Source organism: Cryptotermes secundus, unplaced genomic scaffold (assembly GCF_002891405.2).
Source record: "Cryptotermes secundus unplaced genomic scaffold, Csec_1.0 scaffold512, whole genome shotgun sequence".
Lineage (NCBI taxonomy): Eukaryota > Metazoa > Arthropoda > Insecta > Blattodea > Kalotermitidae > Cryptotermes > Cryptotermes secundus.
The window spans coordinates 47,399-68,930 of record NW_019735563.1 but is presented as its reverse complement, the minus strand read 5'-3'; the positions used below and the strand labels follow the sequence as shown (position 1 = coordinate 68,930).

At 42.8% G+C, this 21,532-nt stretch overlaps 2 protein-coding genes across 2 annotated transcripts in view; one reads left to right on the top strand and one right to left on the bottom strand.

The window, feature by feature from the left end:
* The first annotated feature begins 2,067 nt into the window (after positions 1–2,067).
* The window catches only part of LOC111869607 (probable glutamate receptor), a 38,007-nt gene continuing 18,542 nt past the window's right edge, over positions 2,068–21,532 (top strand). Inside the window, exon 1 of the mRNA XM_023861256.2 lies at positions 2,068–2,289. The gene's annotated coding sequence lies outside the window, so the exon portion shown is untranslated. The remainder of the gene's footprint in view (positions 2,290–21,532) is intronic.
* On the bottom strand, positions 4,905–8,209 carry LOC111869583 (glutamate receptor ionotropic, kainate 2). The gene is made up of 4 exons (XM_023861222.2): positions 8,129–8,209; positions 7,021–7,238; positions 5,653–5,915; positions 4,905–5,184 (listed from the first exon to the last, which is right to left on the bottom strand). The coding sequence occupies exons 1-4, from the start codon at positions 8,166–8,168 to the stop codon at positions 4,974–4,976; spliced, it is 732 nt and encodes a 243-aa protein (XP_023716990.1). The 5' UTR covers positions 8,169–8,209; the 3' UTR covers positions 4,905–4,973.

Below are 21,532 nucleotides of genomic sequence, written 5' to 3'. Positions count from 1 at the left end.
ACTGCCCTTAATTTTACCCTTCAGATATACAATTTATCCACCTTTCAAATAAAGTATATGGAGTCGAAAGGTAGGGTGATGTAAGAATAATAATGAATTTCAAAAGATTTTGAACAAACTGATCGTGTCCTAATCGAGGTAATCTCCTGGAATCTGACTGGAGGTACTGAGGAAAAGTACGAAAACCCCCCCAAATCTGGATAGCCCGGGGGAGATTCGAACTGAGCATCTCCCTGAAAGAAGTCTAAAGGGTTGACAATACACCAACCACTTCAGTGACATAATATAATGCAGTATAATTATACCGACGTTTCGTAGGGACCTACTGCTTCGTTCTTAATAATGAAGGGAGTGTCGATGAAGCAAACAAGGAAGCCTTTGGAGATGAAGGTAGTACGTTGCTTCGAAACGTCGGTAAACTCCCGCTATATGACATCACATCCCAGGATATATTGATCTTCGTATCCACTGCCGTGAGAACGTAAATTCTCACGTATACAGTTCAATCAGATAGATATTTGTATGATTTTAGGTTCTCACACCGGTGGTTATGAAGAGTTCGTGAAAGGTCAACCGAATTTTCGGAGGAACATATCGCCTCCATCTTCAGAATCGAAGAATAACCCAAGCTAGGAATCAGCATGAAAACAGGTAACAATGAGGCTCGGTTTGCTCGATTCATTTTCTACCCTGAAGATGTAAGCAATATGTTCCTCCGAAACGCCGGTTTTCAATCGACATAACTATTCAAGTTTACATGTGCTTCACGCCAATGCAGACTTCGTCTGACCACATTCTGAAGGACGTTTACAGACGACTGATAATCCCTGGTAAGAACCTTCCACTGACAAACGAGGAAGGGTTATTGGCTGTGTGCCAAAGAAGCAACTATGCCTACTTCACGTTAAGCATCGTTGAGAAGCTGCTTAGGCCCTACCTTGCCTGCCTCCCAGTGGCAGTACCCGACTATTCCATTCCTGTTTCCATGGGGATGGTTGGTAAGAAGAACAGCAAATTCAAGAAACTCTTCAACTACTAGTAAGTACAACACCAAAGCCTAAGCCCTCTTTAATATTTTAAGCGTTGTTTATTAAACTGCGGGTAGCTCCCTCCAACGGGGTCCTAACCCGAACAAACTAACATCCATCGGCCTGTAACAGGCCGTGGAGGCCCATAGGGTTGTGAGACGTCGAGGCTACCACATTTTCTAGAAAATCTGCTCACAGATGGCGATGAGGTTGTCAGCCTTACGCACCGGCCGCTCTTTAACCCCCAGGAAGAATCCTGGTGCTCATTTCTCTTAGACTGAGTCAATCCCAAGACCATAGTGCGGTTGGAAGGATTAGGTCAAGTGAAAAATCCAATGGCCTCATCGGGAATCGAACCCGTGACCTTCAGACTATTAGCATAGTGCCTCACACAACCATGCTACCTATTGATATTTGTTGTTCAACTAATATTACAATCATCTTGTGCTGACATCGTGTTATCTGGTAATTACATCAGTTTGTGGAGGAAACTGCGTCCTCAATATCCGCTGTAGAAGAGTCTAACTACCAGTCTACACGGCGCCATATTAGAAAAGTTATCTCTGCAAGAATATGAGATCTTTGTTATTCTGTGAATTCCAGTTTCACGAAAATGCACGAAGCGGGAATTGTGAGAAGAAACGAAGAGAACCTCGTCCCATTAAGATTCAGACAAGAGACGGAAGAAATTCCATCAAGCGTGTCCCTGATGAAGGCATCGCCCATCTTCACGGTCTTTATTGTGGGCATCGCGACATCATTGCTCTTTCTCCTACTCGAAATATCAGCACATAAAATGAAACGGAAAAGTCACTGCTCTGGTAGCAAAGCAAAGACGTCAATCTTTGCTTATTTCTGTAAGACGATAAAGTAATTTCTACTGTTCTGTGAACAGTGCAACGGTTCTTCTTCGTTAAGTTCCTTGGAGCCCCCCCCCCGAAATGCCAGGATGCGAGCCGTTCCCTTCTTTCCAACTAACGTCCTTGACTGACGTCAGTTCAGCTGACCTTCCCCCCTCTTCCTGGACGTATCCCGAGGTTTCGTGGCTAGCTCAAGTGAAGCTAGTTGTTCTCTCTTCCCATAGACTTTCGTCTGAAAGCATCGCTACGTTCAAATTCTGTTTCCGCAAGTTGAATAGATTGAGTTTGAAATTTGGTTTCGGCAGGTAGCACCGTTCGAAGGGGGAAGAGTGCCCTCACGATATGGTCAAGAGTGGATCAGTCGTGAGGTAAAACTTTGAGTTCGTATGGCCAGAATACAGGTAAGTGACTTACTGAAATGGTGTACGCCGTATGGCGCATTTTTTGGTCGAGTATAGACGCCGTGTGGCGTCGTGTAATTTTGGTTCTGTTAAAGGTTGCGACAAACAGTACATCGCCCTTCAGGCGTCTTCAGTAGTGTATTCAAGCTATCTTCCCTTGTGTTACGAAGGCTTGATCGAGTACATGCTGTACTGGAGAGTTTGAAATATGCCACGAAGCGTGGCCGAGTTGAGTCGCTGTGCTATTGGGCGCAGCGTAATTCTGTATCAATTCGCTATCATATGTTGTTACACCTCAGGGGGAGGGGGTGAGAAACTATAAGTACTTTAGGCGGTTGTTACTCTTTTCCTAACATCTTCGTTGCACTCGGCTGCCGTCGGCGGTCTTGATTAGGGAAGCTTGGGATCGGGTGAGGACAGGATGGTTACTAACGGGAGAATCAGAACTCCTTGCGTACATTTTCCCTATGTACACTGTCTCTTTACACCACTAATTACATTAAGGAAAGGACCTAATTTGGTCTGCTTACATCACACTTCTTACTGAGCTATTTCTACCATCTTTGTCGGAGGAGGGGAGTTGCCTTGGACTGTATCTCCTATCCTCGTCTGCTACTGTACATTCATTACTACCCTGTCCTACCCCGTTCTACTCAGGCTCTCACTCGGTACACTAGAGGCTGTCGGAACATCTCACTCTAACACTTTTTATACACAATAGCATTTAACAGCATGGCGTATATGAGCAAAGAGACTTACTTGCAATACAGATGTAGATTACTGCCGTCATCCACCCTCTTATGGTATACATGTCGCCGAGAGCCTCCGGCTGGCAACTGAATATTCTGTGACAGAACATGTCCCAAATCCCCCGAAATTCCCTAATTTATGGTTTTCTTTCGCTGATTCAGCGTTGACGACAGAGGGTAGGTGACTCCCCCTCAGTGTCCTCAATCCTCCTAATCACCTCCTCATTGGCTCTCATGGATGGTTGTGGGCGGACCCCTTGCGTCTTATTGCTGTGTAAGCAGTCTCTTACGATTAAATCCAGTGCACTGAGTGAGGCAAGCTCTTGCTCTGCGATTACACAGATCTGCTGTGCAGTCACATTCTTAACCTAATTGCCAGTCCTGGTGTTTACAATTTACGGCAATAACTGCGAAACGCTTTTCGCAAGTCTCTAGCTTTTGGGTAATACCATACCCTCTTCAATCTCAAATTTGGGCCATAACATATGTTTTAACCAGTCACTGCCCTTCAGGCGGAGTTCATTTGTATACTTATGTTATCAATATATATTTATTTATATGTTTGAGAACGCCAGTACAGTATAAGTATACTTTTGCCGTATGTTCCATACCAGTTCCTGCCTAGTGGATCCGTTCAGCCTGGCCCATTGTAACGACTGTGGTTTTTCTACCTCGACATCCCTTAGTCAATCTTAGGGAGGCATAGTACATCACGCTAGCAACCAAGTCGTTTCTTACGAGCCTGTCCCTTACCCATATAGAGAAGGGATTCACGGGTCAAAGTGGGTAGAAGAGCGGGGTTCTTAACCCACAGGGTCGAGGGAAACGGCTCATCTGTTAGCGAAATATGAATTCTTACATAATTTTAAGGGGGAAACACATTCGATTGCGTCCACCCCTAGGGTCGAAAATGAGAGAGGAATATATAGTGTTTTCACAATTTCTGGAGTGACGGTTGAAGGGTTTTGGACTGATGATTGGATTTATTGGACTCTTTGATACAGCACGTGACTACACTTTATAATTCACTATTACACAGTGTCCACATTCACGTCTTCACTAGCCGTTGCTTGGTCACGGCTCCCAAAGGCGGACGTTCCCTTCCCTCTACTTTCCCGAAGTGCAAGACCTCGTGAAGGAAAGCGTAGAAAACAGCGTCCCTCTGTCGCAGTGGAAATATGTTTGCTTGCGGGGCAGTTACTTAGCAACGGCTTCTAGTTCGCATGTTTGGTTATAAACAGGTTTTTCGTCAGTAATTTTCAATTATGTAATTATTGTAAACAGCGACCGATAAGTATCTTTATAAATATCTTAATAATTCAAGTTTATATCTATATATTAAGTTATTATAAAAATAATATCCTGGCATAATTCTCTTTACGAATAAAGGCAATTGGGTAAAATATAATTTGGTACAGTCGTAAAAAATAAAAAAAGACACTAAAGTGTCAACATTTGTTTTTATTTCAATTTGGATTTTAATTTTAATTTTTATCTATTTAATATCAAGTTTCACTTCCAGTTTTAACGATATTTGAACCACATTTTAAAATTAAGATATAATTGACATCATAGAATAATCATACACACACAATATAAAGGTAATATTAATGACGCAATTCAAAGATAAATATTATTCGTGTACGCCTGAAGATTACCCAAAAAATGATCGAAACATGTACCGATACCACCAACAAGAACAAAAACAAATATTGATACATTAGTGTCTATTTTGTTTCTCTTTGATTATTTTATGTGCGACTGCCCCAAATTATAACTTTCCGTAAATAACACACAACAGCATGCATACCATAAAGGCAATTAGGTTTATATTCTCACATGTTAACAGATTAGATTGATCTCGTCCAGTGCACATCGAATTCTGCGACGAGATATCTCGTCACAAGCAAACTAACTTGTTGTGAAAGAAGCCAATTAATATGATTGTCCAAGAATTCGTATCCCAAATTCGACTGCAAGGACGAACACAGAAGCTATTACCGCCATCAACAGAATAACGAAAAATACTGTAACGGTTCCCAAATTGACGCTGGATGGTGGTTCTTCCAGTATCTCACTGTACTTCGGTGGCCATGCATTGGCTTCAATCCTCGTCAGTATCCCAGTTCGCTTTATTTCTTGAACACTGCAATTACAGAAACAATTTCCATACTGACACGTGCAAAAACTGTAAAAGTAAAAGTAAGTAAAGCTATCCCTATAACAGGCTATGGAGGCCCATAGGGTTTTGAGACGTCGAGGTTCCCACATTTTCTAGAAAATCGGCTCACAGATGGCGGTGAGGTTGTCAGCCTTACGCGCCGGCCGCCCTGTACTCCCAGGAAAATTCCTGGTACTCATTTCTGTTAGAGGTTGAGTCGACCCCAGGGCCATAGTGCGACTGAAATGATTAGGTAAATTGAAAAAAATCCACCTCATCGGGATTCGATTCCGCGATCTTCCGGCTTGTAGCATACTGCCTCAACTAACTAGGCTACCGCGTGTAAGATATTTAAAGGAGGTTGCTTACAACTTCCATAGTTCCATTCAATGTGTGTACAGTGCAGAGCAGCAAGAAATGAATCAATTATACGACGTAAGCCTTCAAACTTACTGATAATTTAAGATCCTCTTGTAAGGACTTGATTTGCTGATGATCATGGTTGCTGCGACAGTGTAATAAGCCTGAGGAACACCGACAATACTGCAAGGTATACTTCTGGCCAGTCCTCGGAGTGTTGTCTGAGAAATAACGTAACTGTACTTTTCATTCCTACAAATCCGTTGTAGTCCCTCAGAATCACTGTTTGGTAGGTTAGTGACGTCAGGATGTATTAACTTCCGGTAAATTTCATTTAGTGCGCTTATCTTCGATTTCTGAGAAAAGCAAGGAAAGCAGAGATATTATAGAAAAATATACCGTATTTTATCTCATTCACTCACCAACCAAACTAAGGAAATATCAAGCAACATTATAGATCCAATCAAAGAGACTTAGAAGGAAACAAACCAACATAAGAAAATTTAAGTACCAGGACTGAGCTCCAAACCTTATAATGGGAGCACTAATTCTTATAACCTAAAATTAAAGCCTTGTCACGGTCATTTTTTTAAACTAACAGCCGCTCAACCACTAATTTTTTTAGAATTTTACTGAAGCCGTTTATTGATTAACATGACCAGAACATCCGGTTACTGGTCCACATTCGAAACCCAGATAAATCGTTCCACACCACTCCAGAATATTTCTATTAAGATCCATGTAGGGGCCGCACCATAGCTGAAGCGGTTAGCCACTGGCTTCCCACCGCGACGGCCCGGGTTCGATCAAGGGTTTCATCAAGTAGGATTTGTGGTGGACAAAGTGGCGCTGGGGCAGGTTTTCTCCGAGTACTTCGGTTTCCCCTGCCAATCTTCATTCCACCAAATTCTCCATCATAATCACCTGGAGCAGGCTACAATAGGCCAGAAGTGGCCGCAGTACAAGGGACTTAGTCCCACCTCACTAGCAATAAAAAAAAGATTCATGTAGCACTATCTTCCTTTGTACGTTTTGATCGCCCTAGCGATACGTTTCCTTATCAGAACTTTGCATTCACTTCTTCCTCATGTCTGAGCTGATAAACTCATTGATCACTCCAAAAATATTAGGCAAAATATCATGTTCGAATTCTCACATTTAATTTATAGTAATCTAAACACATTACGCAACAATGTAAATAAATGTCTTTTGAGAATTACGTCACCCCTGACAGCTTTCGACAGGGGCTCTGGAAGGTTTCATGTCATCAATTCTAAAAACATTTTTGAGTCCATCTGTTTCTGAGTGCGGAGGGAGAAGACATTATTGTCGCCTGGGCCAACACCGGAGTCCCAATATTGTCATTAAAAGCTATTCCTTTCCTTTCCTTTCGAAAGCACAGAAGTTGAGTTCAAATCTCTCAAAACAAAGAAAATTGACATTAATAATAAACACAAACACCTTAAAGAAATCGACACGAGCGGAACCTGAAAGGACTCCCAGCCTGTACGTTCCGTCCTTTAGGAGGCCAGTGAAATCGGTGAAGGGCAGATCATGGCGGCGAACAGCAAGGAAGGAGATGAAGGTGGCCGAGTACGCCACGAACAGGATGACAGCAGTGAGATGCATAGTAAAGTAGACAATACGCGACGCCATTGTCTGGGGCGTCGTATCAGAACCTATGGATCCAACGAAACAAAATTAATATGCATAGCGATTTGAGTACTGTCATAATTAAAGGATGATATATTTTAAACATTATTCGAAAATATTAAATATTTCATGTAATGATATTTTATTATCATCACTTAATTTGTAAAACAGTGCAGTGGAGAATATTAACTTGCTGGATGTGACGCGGTGTAGACTTGAAGGAGATCATAGACGTTTCAGAGGAAGCACAACCAGAAAGAATCACAACAGCAAAAGCAAGGACAAATGCAGTAGTGAAGGAAAGAAAAGGCAAATTAAATAAAACACCCGGTGTTTATATTTCTGAGCTGATATGGCTTAACACGTAAACTCAATGACTTCGATTATTTTAATTTAAATTCAAACAGTGCCTCAGGGAGGCCCATGAATATGTCATTATGTAGTTGCTCTGTATTAAAAGTGATGTGCATTTGCTGTAATACAATCCCGAAAACAGAACATTCTTTTACCATCACATAGTCACAATAGGCTTAGCCCTTTAAAATGCATTGGTAACTCTTTATATCACCTGATTTGCAGCTAAAATGCCTCTCAGTTCCACCCATAACCTGTATTTATTGTTTCCTGTGACTCTCAAACTAAAGAGTAACAGCTGTTGTGCCCTGATAGGGGGCATTGACTGTACTCACCCCCTATCGGACGTCCGTGGATATCACTTAACCTATGCTGTGGAAAATATGCTTCACTAGGAGGGTCACAAAAACTTCAGTTCTCCAAACAACAACAAAAATGGAATATATAATCAACTTAAACACTTATACACCTCTAAATTAAAAAAACACATTAACGCACTAAAATAATTTAAACCAGAAATTCTAATAAGCCATCAGTGATCCGACCACGGGCAAGTACTCACTCGCGCTAAACATGATGCACATGAAGAACACTGGCGCCATCCCAAGGTTTTCCACAGGCACACTTTGCTTTACTCGTCCGTTTCTGACAACTGCTAGAAACAGAGTGTCTGAAACGGCCTGTTTTTTTTTTCCAGTTCCAAGATTCAGCTTTTTCCCAAGTTGCGAAAGCTGCGCGTGCGAAATCCCAGAGGTCGGCATCTTGCTGGACATGCCTTGTCGCGCTAAGCGAAACCTGACCGGGTCTCTCCACTGATACTTAAACAGTCTTTTCTAAAGACAATTCGATCGACTGCCAAGGAATGCGAAGAGTCAGCCGCGGTTCTGTCTCCTTGCCTTCCGGCCAGCCGTCTAACATTTCAACCTAAGCACACAATCTTACAAAAATTATACTTAATAACTAATGAAATGGGCTCAACAAAGCTTACTGTCCTTGTAAACTTAACTCGAAAAATGAGAAATTCAAAAGTATTTGGCAGGAAGGCGCCATGGACTAATTGAGAAACTACCCCGACATTTTCCTATACAGACTGAGGAAAACCATGAAATATCTCAGTCAGGTCAGCCAGTGACCCGGCCGAGTACATCCCAAACAGAAGTCTAGACATGTAAGATTTGAAGTCTTCACGGGTGTGACTATAACGAGAGCCGTCTTCTGGGATGTGGTGCCGTGTAGATATTGTGTGAACCGATGTTTCGGAGGAACGTATCGCCTCCATCTTCAGAGAAGAAAAATCCGCGAGCGAGGAACCGGAGTGAGCAGGTGCAAACAGACGGAGTCCAGTCGAATAAACACAGCTGTATAAGAGCAGGAATAGGAGCGATAAGTTCCTCCGAAACGTCGGTTAACACAATATCTACACGTCGCCACATCCCAGAAGTCTAGACAGTTACCGCCAGAATTGAAGAAAATAAAAAGCTTTGCAGGAAGGAGATTATGCCAGTGAAAGGAGAGCATGCGCAAACTGCAGAAGGGTACATACTGCGCACCTTGCTGACAGAATGACCCGAAGACGCAGAGCAACGACTCACAAAATCGGTAGGACGCTGAGCCAGCATTTACATTGGATTTTGGACGCAAGTACCAAGTTGCAGACAGAATTAATGTGAGAACCATCATGATTGAAACCACAACAAACCACAGCGTAGGGACAAACGGAGAAAGAATGTGGCTGAGTGAGCTGATTTCCATTTCAGGCTCCTTAATGTGCACCATTAGCCTGCCAAAGGAAAGCAGCACAAAAAAATTGAAATTAATTTGACTGCGCACAGCCTCACGGATATTCACATCTACATTAAAGAGATTTAATAAGACAGAGTTTTAATAAGTTTTCAGCCTCTTATCAATATTATGTACTCTGCTGCCACACATCTCTTATACAGTGTCCAGAAACCGGAAGAAATTTCGAACACAAAATTTATGCGGGAAAATACTATTACTTACTAATGGAGCTGAGCCCTTCTTGAGAAGCCGCCAATTCTGCAGCTACTCAAGAATTTCCCAGCATTTTATTATTACTGTGCTCACAAGAGCCTTCCACTGGTCCCTATCCTGAGCAAGATCAATCCAATCCATACCATCTCATTCTCTCTAAGATCAATTTTAATACTGTCCAACCAGCAACGTCTTGGTCTTCCCAGTGGTCTCTTTCCTTCTGGCTTTCCCACCAATATCCTATATGCATTTCTCGTAACCCCCATTCGTGCTACATGCCCTGCCCACTTCATCCTCCTTGCCTGAAGACAAGAGAGAAACTAAGGAAACCTGTATTAACATGGTCGATCGCAGGACCTTTCGGAAAAAGTGCCGACGTCTGGCCAGCAATCAGGCAATTAAAAGAAGTTTCCCTGGGGTTGGGTATACTGAAGTCCAGTACAGTTCCATACATAAAGACTTGAAACAGGAGAATAAACTGTGTTCTCACTTCACGTTCCATATCGGTGGTAAGAAATCGACGGCTAACAGCCGATCCGGCAAATAGGCGAAGAAGCTGATTCCAACGTCCACCTCTTTCCTCACGACCATTCCGACGGCTCCAGTCCAGGATCCGTTGTCCAGCTGGGATCCGAACACAGCATCGTTAGGTGCCACATACTCTGTGCTATAGATCATAAAGGGAGCATCAGTACATTGGGGAGTGTGGCGAACTGCATGGCTGTAGGATTTCACTGACACCTTGTAGAAACAAATCAAACTAGCAACCAGCAACAACAAATATAGCTCGGAGCGTATACAAACTCCGTGGCCATTAGTCCGCAAGCGAACTATACCGACCGAGCCACCGCCGCTTGTCGGCGGAGTTAGTGCCTCTGTGGTGTAGTGGTCAGAGTTCGTGGCTACAGTACACCAGAAGTCCCAGGTTCGATTTCCAGAGCCACCAGATTTTCTGAGAAGTGGTGGGTCTGGAACGGGGTCCCCTCAGCTTTGTGAGGATAATTGAAGAGCTATTTCAAGGAAATAGTGGCTCCCGTCTATAAAACCGAAATTAACACCCTCTATCCGCTAAAGTTGGCACTAACTTCGCCGACAAGCGGCGGTCGCTCGGTCGGTATAGTTCGCTTGCAGATTAAAATCGCCCAGTTTGTTTAGTTTGTATATTTCTGCTGTTACTCCGTATGTTTATGGGCAATGTTAACAATATTTCGGGAATATATGCTTCCTCCATCTTCAAGTTCGGTCCTGGGAAGACTTAGCTATATAATTCATAACGAATTAATGTCTGTCATGTTAATAAGGTGCGTATATGAAAATTCTCACGTGAAATTCATTCTGCGTTCCAATTCATTCCAGAGTTCAATCATATATCCGCCGTACTTAGCTGCCTTCTTCCATCCGGGGTTCGCCTCAGTCACGTAAGGGTTCTAGGGAAAGAAAGAAGATTCTATTGACCCTTAAGAGCACAGTGGCTACTCTATGTGACATGTGATTTAGCAATACAAATGTATGCATTTTGTCCACACAGTAGAAAAGAGCATGAATTATTTTATTAGATTTTTTTATTGCTAGTGTGGTGGGACTAAGTCCCTTGTACTGCGGCCACTTCTGGCCTATTGTAGCCTGCCCCAGGTGATTATGATGATGGAGAATTTGGTGGAATGAAGATTGGCAGGGGAAACCCAAGTACTCGGAGAAAACCTGCCCCAGCGCCAATTTGTCCACCACAAATCCCACTTACCAGACCCCGGGATCGAACCTGGGCATCCGCGGTTAGAAGCCAGCGACTAACCGCTTGAGCTATGGCGTGGCCATATTTTATTAGACAGTCCATTCAATTTTTAACTTGGTGCATACACAACCTCCTTTTCACAAATTTACAACCAAATAACATGCACATAGATCGTAACCGTGTGTTCATATTCTTGCTCAAGAGCTGTACACGAATGGATCACAGTGAAATGCATTCCATACACAAGAGTAATGTTCCCTTTGCTGTAGCGCTATATAGTTGGGAGAGGGCAGGACGTTTTGGAGGACGGTAAAATAAGCAGGAAGTAATTTTAGCTCCATTTGTCTTCTGCTTTTGGAGTTTCTTGAATGAATTAGTCTTCAATTCTGAAAACAGTGGCAAAATTCTCCTCCGAAACGTCTGGCTCTCTTCAAACTGCATGGAATTTCAATTCAGATGACCGTACTGTTCATGGTCACCTCTGTGAGTGCTACAAACTCAAAATACCGTACAGTGTGACGAAGTATCATGTTGAGCACTGAAACAATATTTTTTAATTCAGAAGTGCTTTATGTTGATAATATTCAAGGACATACGTACGTAAGGAATAACTGCGCCCTTTATGATGATTCCTTGCAAGTCCTTCCTTCTTACGATGAGGGGAAATGAAGACCAAGCGTACCCAATACCGGGAGTAAAGTTTGCTACACAGAAAGTCTGCAGAGGGCTTTGGTAGAGAATGTGATAGATCTCAGTGACGCGGATTACTGGAGTCTCAGCTGAACTCTGTATCACCAGGAACTCGCAGTCGAAAGGGATATAAACATCGACGAAGAATTCTTCCAATAACCTACTCTTGTCCATGAACAATAGCCATCGAGCTCTGGGAAATTTATTTGCAACAGAAACCTGTTGGCAAATGAGAGAAACAATGAACCACAATTTGATTATACTGTCACGTGTAAAAGTGTGACTATAGACGGGGTTTGGATTTATCGAACTCTTTGATACAGCTCATGACTACACTTTGCAATTCACTATTACACACAACAGTGTCAACCGTCAGGTCTTCATTAGCCGTTGTTCGGTAGCGGCTTCTAACGGCGGACGTTCCACTTTCCTCTGGGTTTCCGAACTATCCCCGGCCTCAGCTACTAGCTTCTTAGAGCAACAGCTCTAAACGACTAAGCCCCATAAGTCTTCCAACTAACTGACTATCTCAGTCACTCTCCAACTATGTAACTCAGCTGATTCTCACTAACTGTCCCACTTATAATTCTTCTTCTTCTTCTTCTTATTATTATTATCTAAAATCCATTTTACCGAAAGTTCCCTTTAAATATACACTATGTACTTTACAGTACTGTTACAATGAAACATTCAGCGTTTCCGAAATGGAGGGGAGAGAAGTGTGGGATAATTTGCTTACAGACATGCGTTTGGACGGTTTAATAATATTTTTACTGATCGCCTTAGAGGCGTAGGTCTAATTTTGCATACTTAAACATAGATAGCGCCAAAATTAAAAATAACTTCATATTTTTGTACTAGGAATTCTGAATTTTTCCAAAATTCCAAGGGGGGACAAACGTATGGCTTGACAAGGTTTTTGTCCCGGGCTGTTTCTGACGAATCAAAATGAGTAAGTACCTCAACATTTTTACATTTCTTCATAGATTTTTTTTTTTAATTCGCTTATTGGAGGGTAGGGTCCAACTGGGTCTACTCGGCACGGCGGCCACTGATTGGCCTATTGTAGCCTGCCACAGGTGATTATGATGATGGAGAATTTGGTGGAATGAAGATTGGTAGGTGAAACCCAGCGCCACTTTTTCCACCACAAATTTCACTTGATCAGACCCGGGCCGCCGCGGTGGGAAGCCAGCGACTAACCGCTTGATCTATGGCGCGGCCTACATTTCCTCAAACTTTGTGTTCTTTCTGGAATCCTAGGCGTTGGAAAAGTCTACAAACTGAGTGATCCTCAGAGTAACAATAACAATCAGAACCCTTTACAAAGGAGACAGGACTTCACCTTCTGAAGGAACTGCAGTGTCAGATGGTCACTAGATGGGACGACACAGAATGGGCGATAACAGAATTCCTGTTCCGAACTCAGGAACTCCTCAGTAGACAGACGTACTGACGTTACGCTTTTCTTGGAAAACGATGAACTTAAGTCTGTTACTTGCAACTCTTCCTGCAGTCCTGGAATGACGTTTAAAAAAGGAAAATTTCAAAGGAAAATTAGTATTCAGGTGTATATAAAACCGTCAAATATATTCCAATATTCACTTAGTAAAAATTCTAACAAGGTCCAGGAAAGAAACTTCGTATTTTAATAAGCAAATAAAATTAATTCCGGTCCTGTCCTAAATAAGTGCCATTATATTCCCATTCGGTTGCCATGGAAATGGCATGACGACAAATATTACGACAAACATTGCTCTCCTTAGGTCGACTGTATATAGGTAGAAGAGTATATTTTTTTCTTTCACTACTCTACCATTCTAGCGTAGAATTTATTACGCTGGAAAACCATGAATAATGACACTGAAATTTTCGGGTAACATTTTTATCACATATTTTATTCAAACACTAAGAATGAGGCTAGACGAGAACTCTTGAACTTTTCTAACTAAAATTCCTTGTGCGTATGACGTGGATGATTAAGTTTGCGGCGACATAAGTCTTAACGTATGATTGGAGCATCTCCAAAATTTAAGATCATAATATCCGACACGTTAGCCCTGCTAACCCTGCAAGTTTATTTATAAAACAAAACACAAAGATTAATAGAATTTTCCTGCAACATGAGCGTTTTGGTTGTTTTTAAAAAGATTTGAAGTTTGGTTTCGTTTTTAGAACAGATTTCAAAAGTTCGCAGCTTAAACATAACGTGGTAGGTAAGACGTTAATATGCGAGCTCTGTGTTACAAGCCGCAAGGTCGCGGGTACAGTTCCCGATGAGGTCACTGAATTTTTCAATTGACCTAACTCTTCGAGGCCTACTATGGTCCTGGGTTCGACTCAACCTCTAACAGAAATGAGTACCAGAAATCATTTTGGAGGTAAAAGTTCAGCCAGCGCGTAAGGCTGATAACCTCACCGCCATCTGTGAGCTGACTTTCTAGAGAATATGGGAGTCTCGACGTCTCACAACCCTATGGGCCTCCACGAGCTGTTACAAGAATGCATTTACTTTATTTCACCGCCATCTGTGAACCGATTGTCTAGAAAATGTGGGAGCCTCAACGTCTCACTTACTTGTGGGCCTCCATGGCCTGTCACAGGGATAGCTTTACCTTATCTCACCGCCATCTAAGAACCGATTGTCTAGAAAATGTGGGAGCCTCGACGTCTCACTAACATGTGGGCCTCCACGGCCTGTCACAGGGATAGCTTTACCTTTTTATATACAAGTGTACGCGATCTGCTATGGGAACGTGGCTTTGGCATCAGTCAGTGACATACACACCTTTACGTCAACATTAGAAATATTCATTCATTCGTTCATCAATGGCTCTACAGCCCATTTTTGTGTCCTGGCCTCTTCTTAAGTTCAGTCATCATTTTCCAGAGACGGTTGGACGCCTTGGACGAGTGATAAGCCCGTCGCAAGACCGCTACCTATGCACAGGACAACAAAAACATAGACTAAATGAACACATAAACATCAACGCTTTTGAGTGGGATTCTAACCCGCGATCTCAACGTTCGAGCGACAGAAGACAGTTCATGCTTTAAGGCCGCGCGGCCAATCTCATCTGCCATAACAAATATACTACGGTCTATTTTCAGTATACTTTCGATATTCATAGACCGGTAATAGATTTAAGTGCATTTTCCACCATGATAATAGCCCTGATCGTGATGCTTCAAAATTTCACGAGTTTCTGGCTAAGAAATCCATTACAAAAATGGAACATCCACCTTATTCACCTGAATAAGCCCCTTGCGATTTTTTGTTCTTTCCAAAATTAAAAAAAATGCCCTTATGCGACAAAGATTTACTAACATCCATGATCTCCAACGCAACGTGATAGCGTTACTGCGAGGTTTTCCGGAAAACGATTTTCAAGACTGTTTCCGGCAGTAGCACCATCATCTCACGAAGTGCATAGCTTCACAAGGAGAGTATTTCGAAGGCAACAGCAGGCGCTAGTGGGCAGGTAAGCAAATTTTACATTCACAGGGCCATTCCGGGAATTAAATTGTCGCACATTATACTTCTAGGGGAAATTCCTTCTGCAATATTGTCTACACCAGATATAACATTCCGTGGTTCGTGGATCAGATGGACTTTACGAACCTGGTAATGAAATCAGGCACTAATTCGGGGAATTAAATTGTCGCACCTTGTACTACGAGGGGAATTTCCTTCTGCAATATTGTCAACGCCAGATATAACATTCCGTGGTTCATAGATCATATGGACTATACTAACCTGGTAATAAAAAGAGGATACTCACTTCGTTGGTCTGTGGTGTACAGCAGGTACACACACGATGATATATACCGATCCAGCACTCCAACAGTAACTGTGACCATTGTATCCACCGAGATCTTGGATGTTTCCACATGTGTCATGAGGAAATACACAGCCAGAAGACTTAGACTTGTCATCACAAGCTGCAGCTGCTCCGAGTGCCTTCCTGCTTATTCTTGCGATAAATTCAGCGTTACGGTTCCGTAAAGAAAAGCATAAATTAGAATAACAAGTATAAATCCACAAGCATCAAAACTACACAGCGTTCCTTGAGTAGTTGACAAAACAAATAACTCCGTGATTTCAGTCCACAAGCGAACCATACCGACCGAGCGACCGCCGCTTGTCGGAGAACTTTAGTGCCAAATTTTACGGATAGAAGGTGTCACGTGGTCAACGCAACGAATCCCCACGGCCGTTAATTTCGGTTTTCTAGACCGGAATGGCTATTTTTCTATTCAAGTAGCGCCTACATTATCCCCACGAGGCTGAGTGGACCCCGTTCCAGACCCACTTCTTCTCAGAAAGAATCTGGTAACGCCGGGAATCGAACCCGGACCTCTGGATCTGTAGCCAGGAACGCTGACCAGTAGACCACAGACGCGGTAGTCAGCAAATATGACTCGAAACCAGCTCCGGTATGCATTCAGACGATATAAACTGAGAATATTTGCTGAAGTGAAGACTTTTCTGATATATTTGATATTTCCTTTCGGTTATTCTGAATCTACATGAATCCATGGTTCTCGGTAAGAAGTTACTAGCATTTTGGAAAAACCTGATGTCTCCTTCTTCCGGTATCAGAGTTTGCTTCGTCAAAGGGCCGCGGCATAGCTCAAGCGGTTAGTAGCTGGCTTCCCACAGCGGCGGTGCGGGTTCGATTCCGGGTCTGGTGAAGTGGGATTTGTGGAGGACAAAGTGGCGCTGGGGTAGGTTTTCTCCGAGTACTTCGGTTTCCCCTGCCAATCTTCATTCCATCAAATTCTCCATCATCATAATCACCCGGGACAGGTACAATACGTCAATCAGTAGCCTCCGTGCCGAGTGGACCCAGTTGGAATCCACCCCCACTAAGCAAATTATTTAGCTTCGTCAAAGCCAACGTCAAAATCACTTTACGACTGGCTGTTTACCGCCAATCAGTTGGTCTTGCGGGCAGGCGCCTCGAGACCAGAGATTATTTTTGCAACTGAACACTTGCGACCAAAGTCCGTATGTAATATCCTCTCTCACGAAATGATGAGGTTGTTTCGATTACATTTTTCCTTTTGCACTATATACGAGTACAACTGATCTGTCAGTCCAGGCTTTGCAAAGCAGATCATGCCTATATTACTTATCCTATGCTACAACGGCAGCCCAGTCACTTGAACGGTAGTAAGCCTAACGGCCTTCAATTTAAGCCTCTTATATTTCCCTTCTTTGGCTTCACTTTATCCTATGTTACGAACGCATTCATTCTCATGATTCTGCACGACTTCTGCTTGTTGCTTGCACAATTTTGTTATATGACCGTGTATATATGTAAGGTTGAAAGCTGTGTGCAAATCGCGGTCCGAGTTAGCTGCATGGTAAAAAGAGGTTTTAATATAGGAAAACAAGGAAATGAAATAGTACTGAGAGCTGGCCAATGGGAGACAATGATCTCTTAAAGGTCGGAGCAAAATATTTGAGAGGAATTATTGCAAAAGTAAATGTAATTTTCTACCCTGAAAATGGAGTCACGAACTACCATGAAACGTCAGTAGGGCTTTCTAGTAGATTACACTAGCTTCATTTCCCTGTTCACAACAAAATTCATTCAGAATTACTGGGTTTTGAACTTTCTCCATCATCCGGTGTTCAAGAAACTAGAAAATAGAACGTTTCGGAAATTGGACGCTTTCGTCCACAGGCGAGGGGGAGACACCTACTCAGTTAAGTCCCTTAGAAGTTGTTAATCTCAATCGCTCTTTCTAAGGCGGCCCACACACACACGTACGAGTCCGACTCGGTTCGGGTTCCAATATGTGTGATGAAATTAATCAGAGCCAGGCTCCTCGCCAAACTCGAACGTGTATGGGCCGTCTAAGGCACCCAACTGCGTATCTTCCACTTTCCCATTACCCAAGGACGGAAACAGATCCAGTTTCCGAAACTTTGCGTTTCCTAGTTTCTAGAATAGAGGGCGATGGTCAAGTCCCAAAACCCAGTAGTTCTGAGTGTTCTAACCCACTGTCAGAACCCTTTAGAATCTGCCAATAACGATCATTTTCTGATAAATTATGTTCTCACTCACTCCTAATCGAATTCCGGAATATTAACATATTCAAATCGATTCTTCTCCAGTCGTTTTTAGTGAAGATTTTTCTTTTTTATTGCTAGTGGGGTGGGACTAAGTCCCTTGTACTGCGGCCACTTCTGGCCTATTGTACCAGCCCCAGACGATAGGTGAGGGTGATTGTGGAGCAATTTTGGAATGAAGATTAGCAGGGGAAACCGAAGTACTCGGAGAAAACCTGCCCCAGCGCCTCTTTGTCCACCACAAATCTCACTTGACCACACCCGGGATCGAACCCGGGCCGCCGCGGTGAGAAGCCAGCGACTAACCGCTTGAGCTTTGGCACGGCCCTTTAGTGCAGATTATAATCAGTGACTGATATGATTCGATACTAACCTCTGAAATTAATGTAGCTTCTTTAAAAAAACTCGAGAATTACAATGCTGACGCATAGACTCTATATATAAATTCGTCAAATGCAGTATACTAAGAACTGTTCGCCACTTGGCTTGCTGTGTGCCAGTGACGTTCGAAAGTAATATAGCGAGAGTGCCCTACCGCAGTGATAAGACGCATAAGCAGAGTTTAGCTTTGGAATAATGCATGAGTTACTGAAATATTGAAGTTCACTTGTGATTACACACACGAGGTACAAGGATCTGAACAGTTCGTATGCAATGTAATCAATACAGAACTCGTTTATTGCGTGAGCTAACAAATTTCCTTGTCAACGTTTTCCTCGCCACACAGCGTACACAGGGAATGACAAATTATATGTTTCGTTCCCAGTAATTTGCAATCCTAATTATGGACTGATTTCAAGTAACGTCTTGCCCGTTGCTGTAATTATGGTCCGTAACTTTTCATTCTCTAGGGTGGCAGACACTTCAGTGGGTTATAGAAAAATTCATAAATGTCACACAAATATTTTCGGTCGAAAGTTGAAGGTAATGAATGAATGTATAAGGGGTGGGCCTTCTGGGCCCTTGCACCGCGACCACAGTGATCTATTGCGCCTTTGGTAGAAAGTTACTCTCTTCTGGGATGTGGCGCTGTATGGTTTGGTACCAATGTTTCATGGAAATCTACTGTCTCCTTCTTCAAGGTCCTTTCACCACGTCTTATATGGAGTTTCTCAACCTTTATTCTAGAGTTCGGTGAGCCGGGGTAGCTCAGTCGGTATAACGACTGCATATGTGCTGTACGACCGAGGGGGGTCGGAGTTCGAGCTCCGGTAGGGTCAGAATTTTCTCTTGTCCATATCGTGCAGACGGGCTCTGGGGCCCACCCAGCCTCCTATCCAGTGGGTACAGGGGGCTCTTTCCCGGGGATAAAGCGGCAGGGGCGTGAAGCTGATCATTCACTTCCAGCTACTGCCGAGGTAAAGAAAATGTGATCTATACATCCGCTCCCCCATACGCCTTGATGGCGTAGTGCTTAATTAATTGAGCACAGGAACAATTTCATTTTTTCTTTGTATCCTAAGATTTGGAGGGTCTAGGGAAAACCCAGAGTTTTGATGGTCGATTCGTTATTGGAGTACGTACAGGTTGTCTCATTAACTGAATTCAGAAACGTTACCATTGTGCTAACCTGGCCGATTAACTGAGCTGCTTAAAAACGTTGAGATATTTTCACCAATGCGGAATTTCTATTGGCTTGAAGAGTACTGTATCCTGGGAAGTAAGGCCATGTAGTCCGGTATACGTCCACTGACGTTTCGGGGGAACGTACTGACACGTATCCGGGGTTTGGCGACTAACAAGACGGGTTTTGGATTTGTTGATTGAATGTATTGGACCTTTATACAACTGGTTACAACAATTTACAAATCACTATTTTACACAGTCATTTTCGACTAAACACTGTCGACTTCTGTCCACATTTCACTACTCCGCTATCCGTTGAACTCTGTCCCGTCTTCTGACTGTGCCCTCTTATAACTCCTCGGCACGGACTCCACGGAAAACACCGTATTATATTGCCAAGAATGTGTGTTTATTGGTCCGTTACTTAGCAATAGATGTCCTATTGTTGAGAACCTATTCTTCAAGAATATTTATCGAACCATTGCCTAGCAATGGGCATATGCGTCACAGTATTGCTTCCATCTTCATGGATAAGCCATATAAGAAACAAGCAAGAAGACTGCTTTCCGTCTGTTCAGTTGTTGGTTTCTTGTTTGACTATAGAAATATACGGCGTCAGTTGTACATTCCTGAAGATTGCTCGTGGTCACCGCAGTAAGAACCTCAATTTCAACTTCTGTACTCTCATTTCTGCCGCGTGACTTAGCTGTAATAATAACTATCTGCCTTTCAATAGATAAGAAAGGCCTACAGTTAATGTTCATATCAGGCGACAACATGCCCTAGTGTAAGTCAATACAAGAAGTGCTGATATTACATCAAGGCTATTAATTATAGGTCTCGAAACTAACTTCGGTTTCATAAACTCGTAATAAACCTGTGATTATCTACAACTGTATCATTGAAAGTGCTACAATGTTTACAAGCACTCCTAACTATACTGAGGCCACAGAATGGAGTCCCATGGCCCTACCATCTCTGCATCTCTTTTTAATCGTTACGTCTTTCCCTCTAGTCATCTAGTCGTGTTACTGGTGGCAACCATTTGATATTCTCCACTGGCAACAACTGTCCTGCCAAAGATAACTGGAAAGGAAGAGATCAGTAAGCTTCTAGCGTAGTCATACGAGGGACATCTTTCCGTGACCTCAGTATAGTTACACACCTCGAAACTCATTTCTATACAGAGTAGGAAGCGCTATCCGTTGTCAAACACGCAAACACCTAGATCTATGAATGGAAGCGTTGTGGTGTTCACAAGCTTCTCGTAGCTAACAGACATTGTACGCCACCCTGCTGGGCTAATATAGCAAATTCCTTTCCTTCCAGCTGCAAATTCGTGGCTACCTTAAACATTGAAGCTGTAGGTTCCACACGTTATGTTTATTCCTTTGTTTAACAATGCTTTAAATTCATCAGATTATTTTCAAGAATTAGCCAAATTGTTGCTATCCAAAAAATAGTCACGTGTATGAGTGACTATAGACGGGGTTTGGATTAATAACTAAGCTTCACTGAACACCTACAGATCGCGACTACAAGTAAATATAACGCTATCGCTAATTCACACACTCTGCAGTTTACTACAGAACATACTAAGTTTTCTCAGTTTGTTTTCGTTAGCCATTTCCTTGTAACAGATCCTAACAATGTCCTACGCTTAAAGTCTTTACCGGCGGCGAATATCTTATAACTGACTCCCAAGCTGGTGGCCATCTCACACCAACCTCCTACTCTTCTGATTGACTGAAATCAACTAATTGCAACTCCCAAATAGTCTCGCTTATAACATCTCGGCGCGGACCGCACAGAAAACGCCGTTCAACTGTTGCCGTGGGAACTTGTCTTTTTGCGAAGCCGTTACTCAGGATATTCTCCTGTATATTTGCTTATATTGTGGT

Coding starts and splice junctions, on each gene's coding strand:
- LOC111869583 (XM_023861222.2), bottom strand. CDS start 8,168: ATGGCGCCAGTGTTCTTCATGTGCATCATGTTTAGCGCGA. Junction 7,239..8,128: donor GTGCATCATGTTTAGCGCGA/GTGAGTACTTGC, acceptor TTGGATCCATAG/GTTCTGATACGACGCCCCAG. Junction 5,916..7,020: donor CTCGTGTCGATTTCTTTAAG/GTGTTTGTGTTT, acceptor TGCTTTTCTCAG/AAATCGAAGATAAGCGCACT.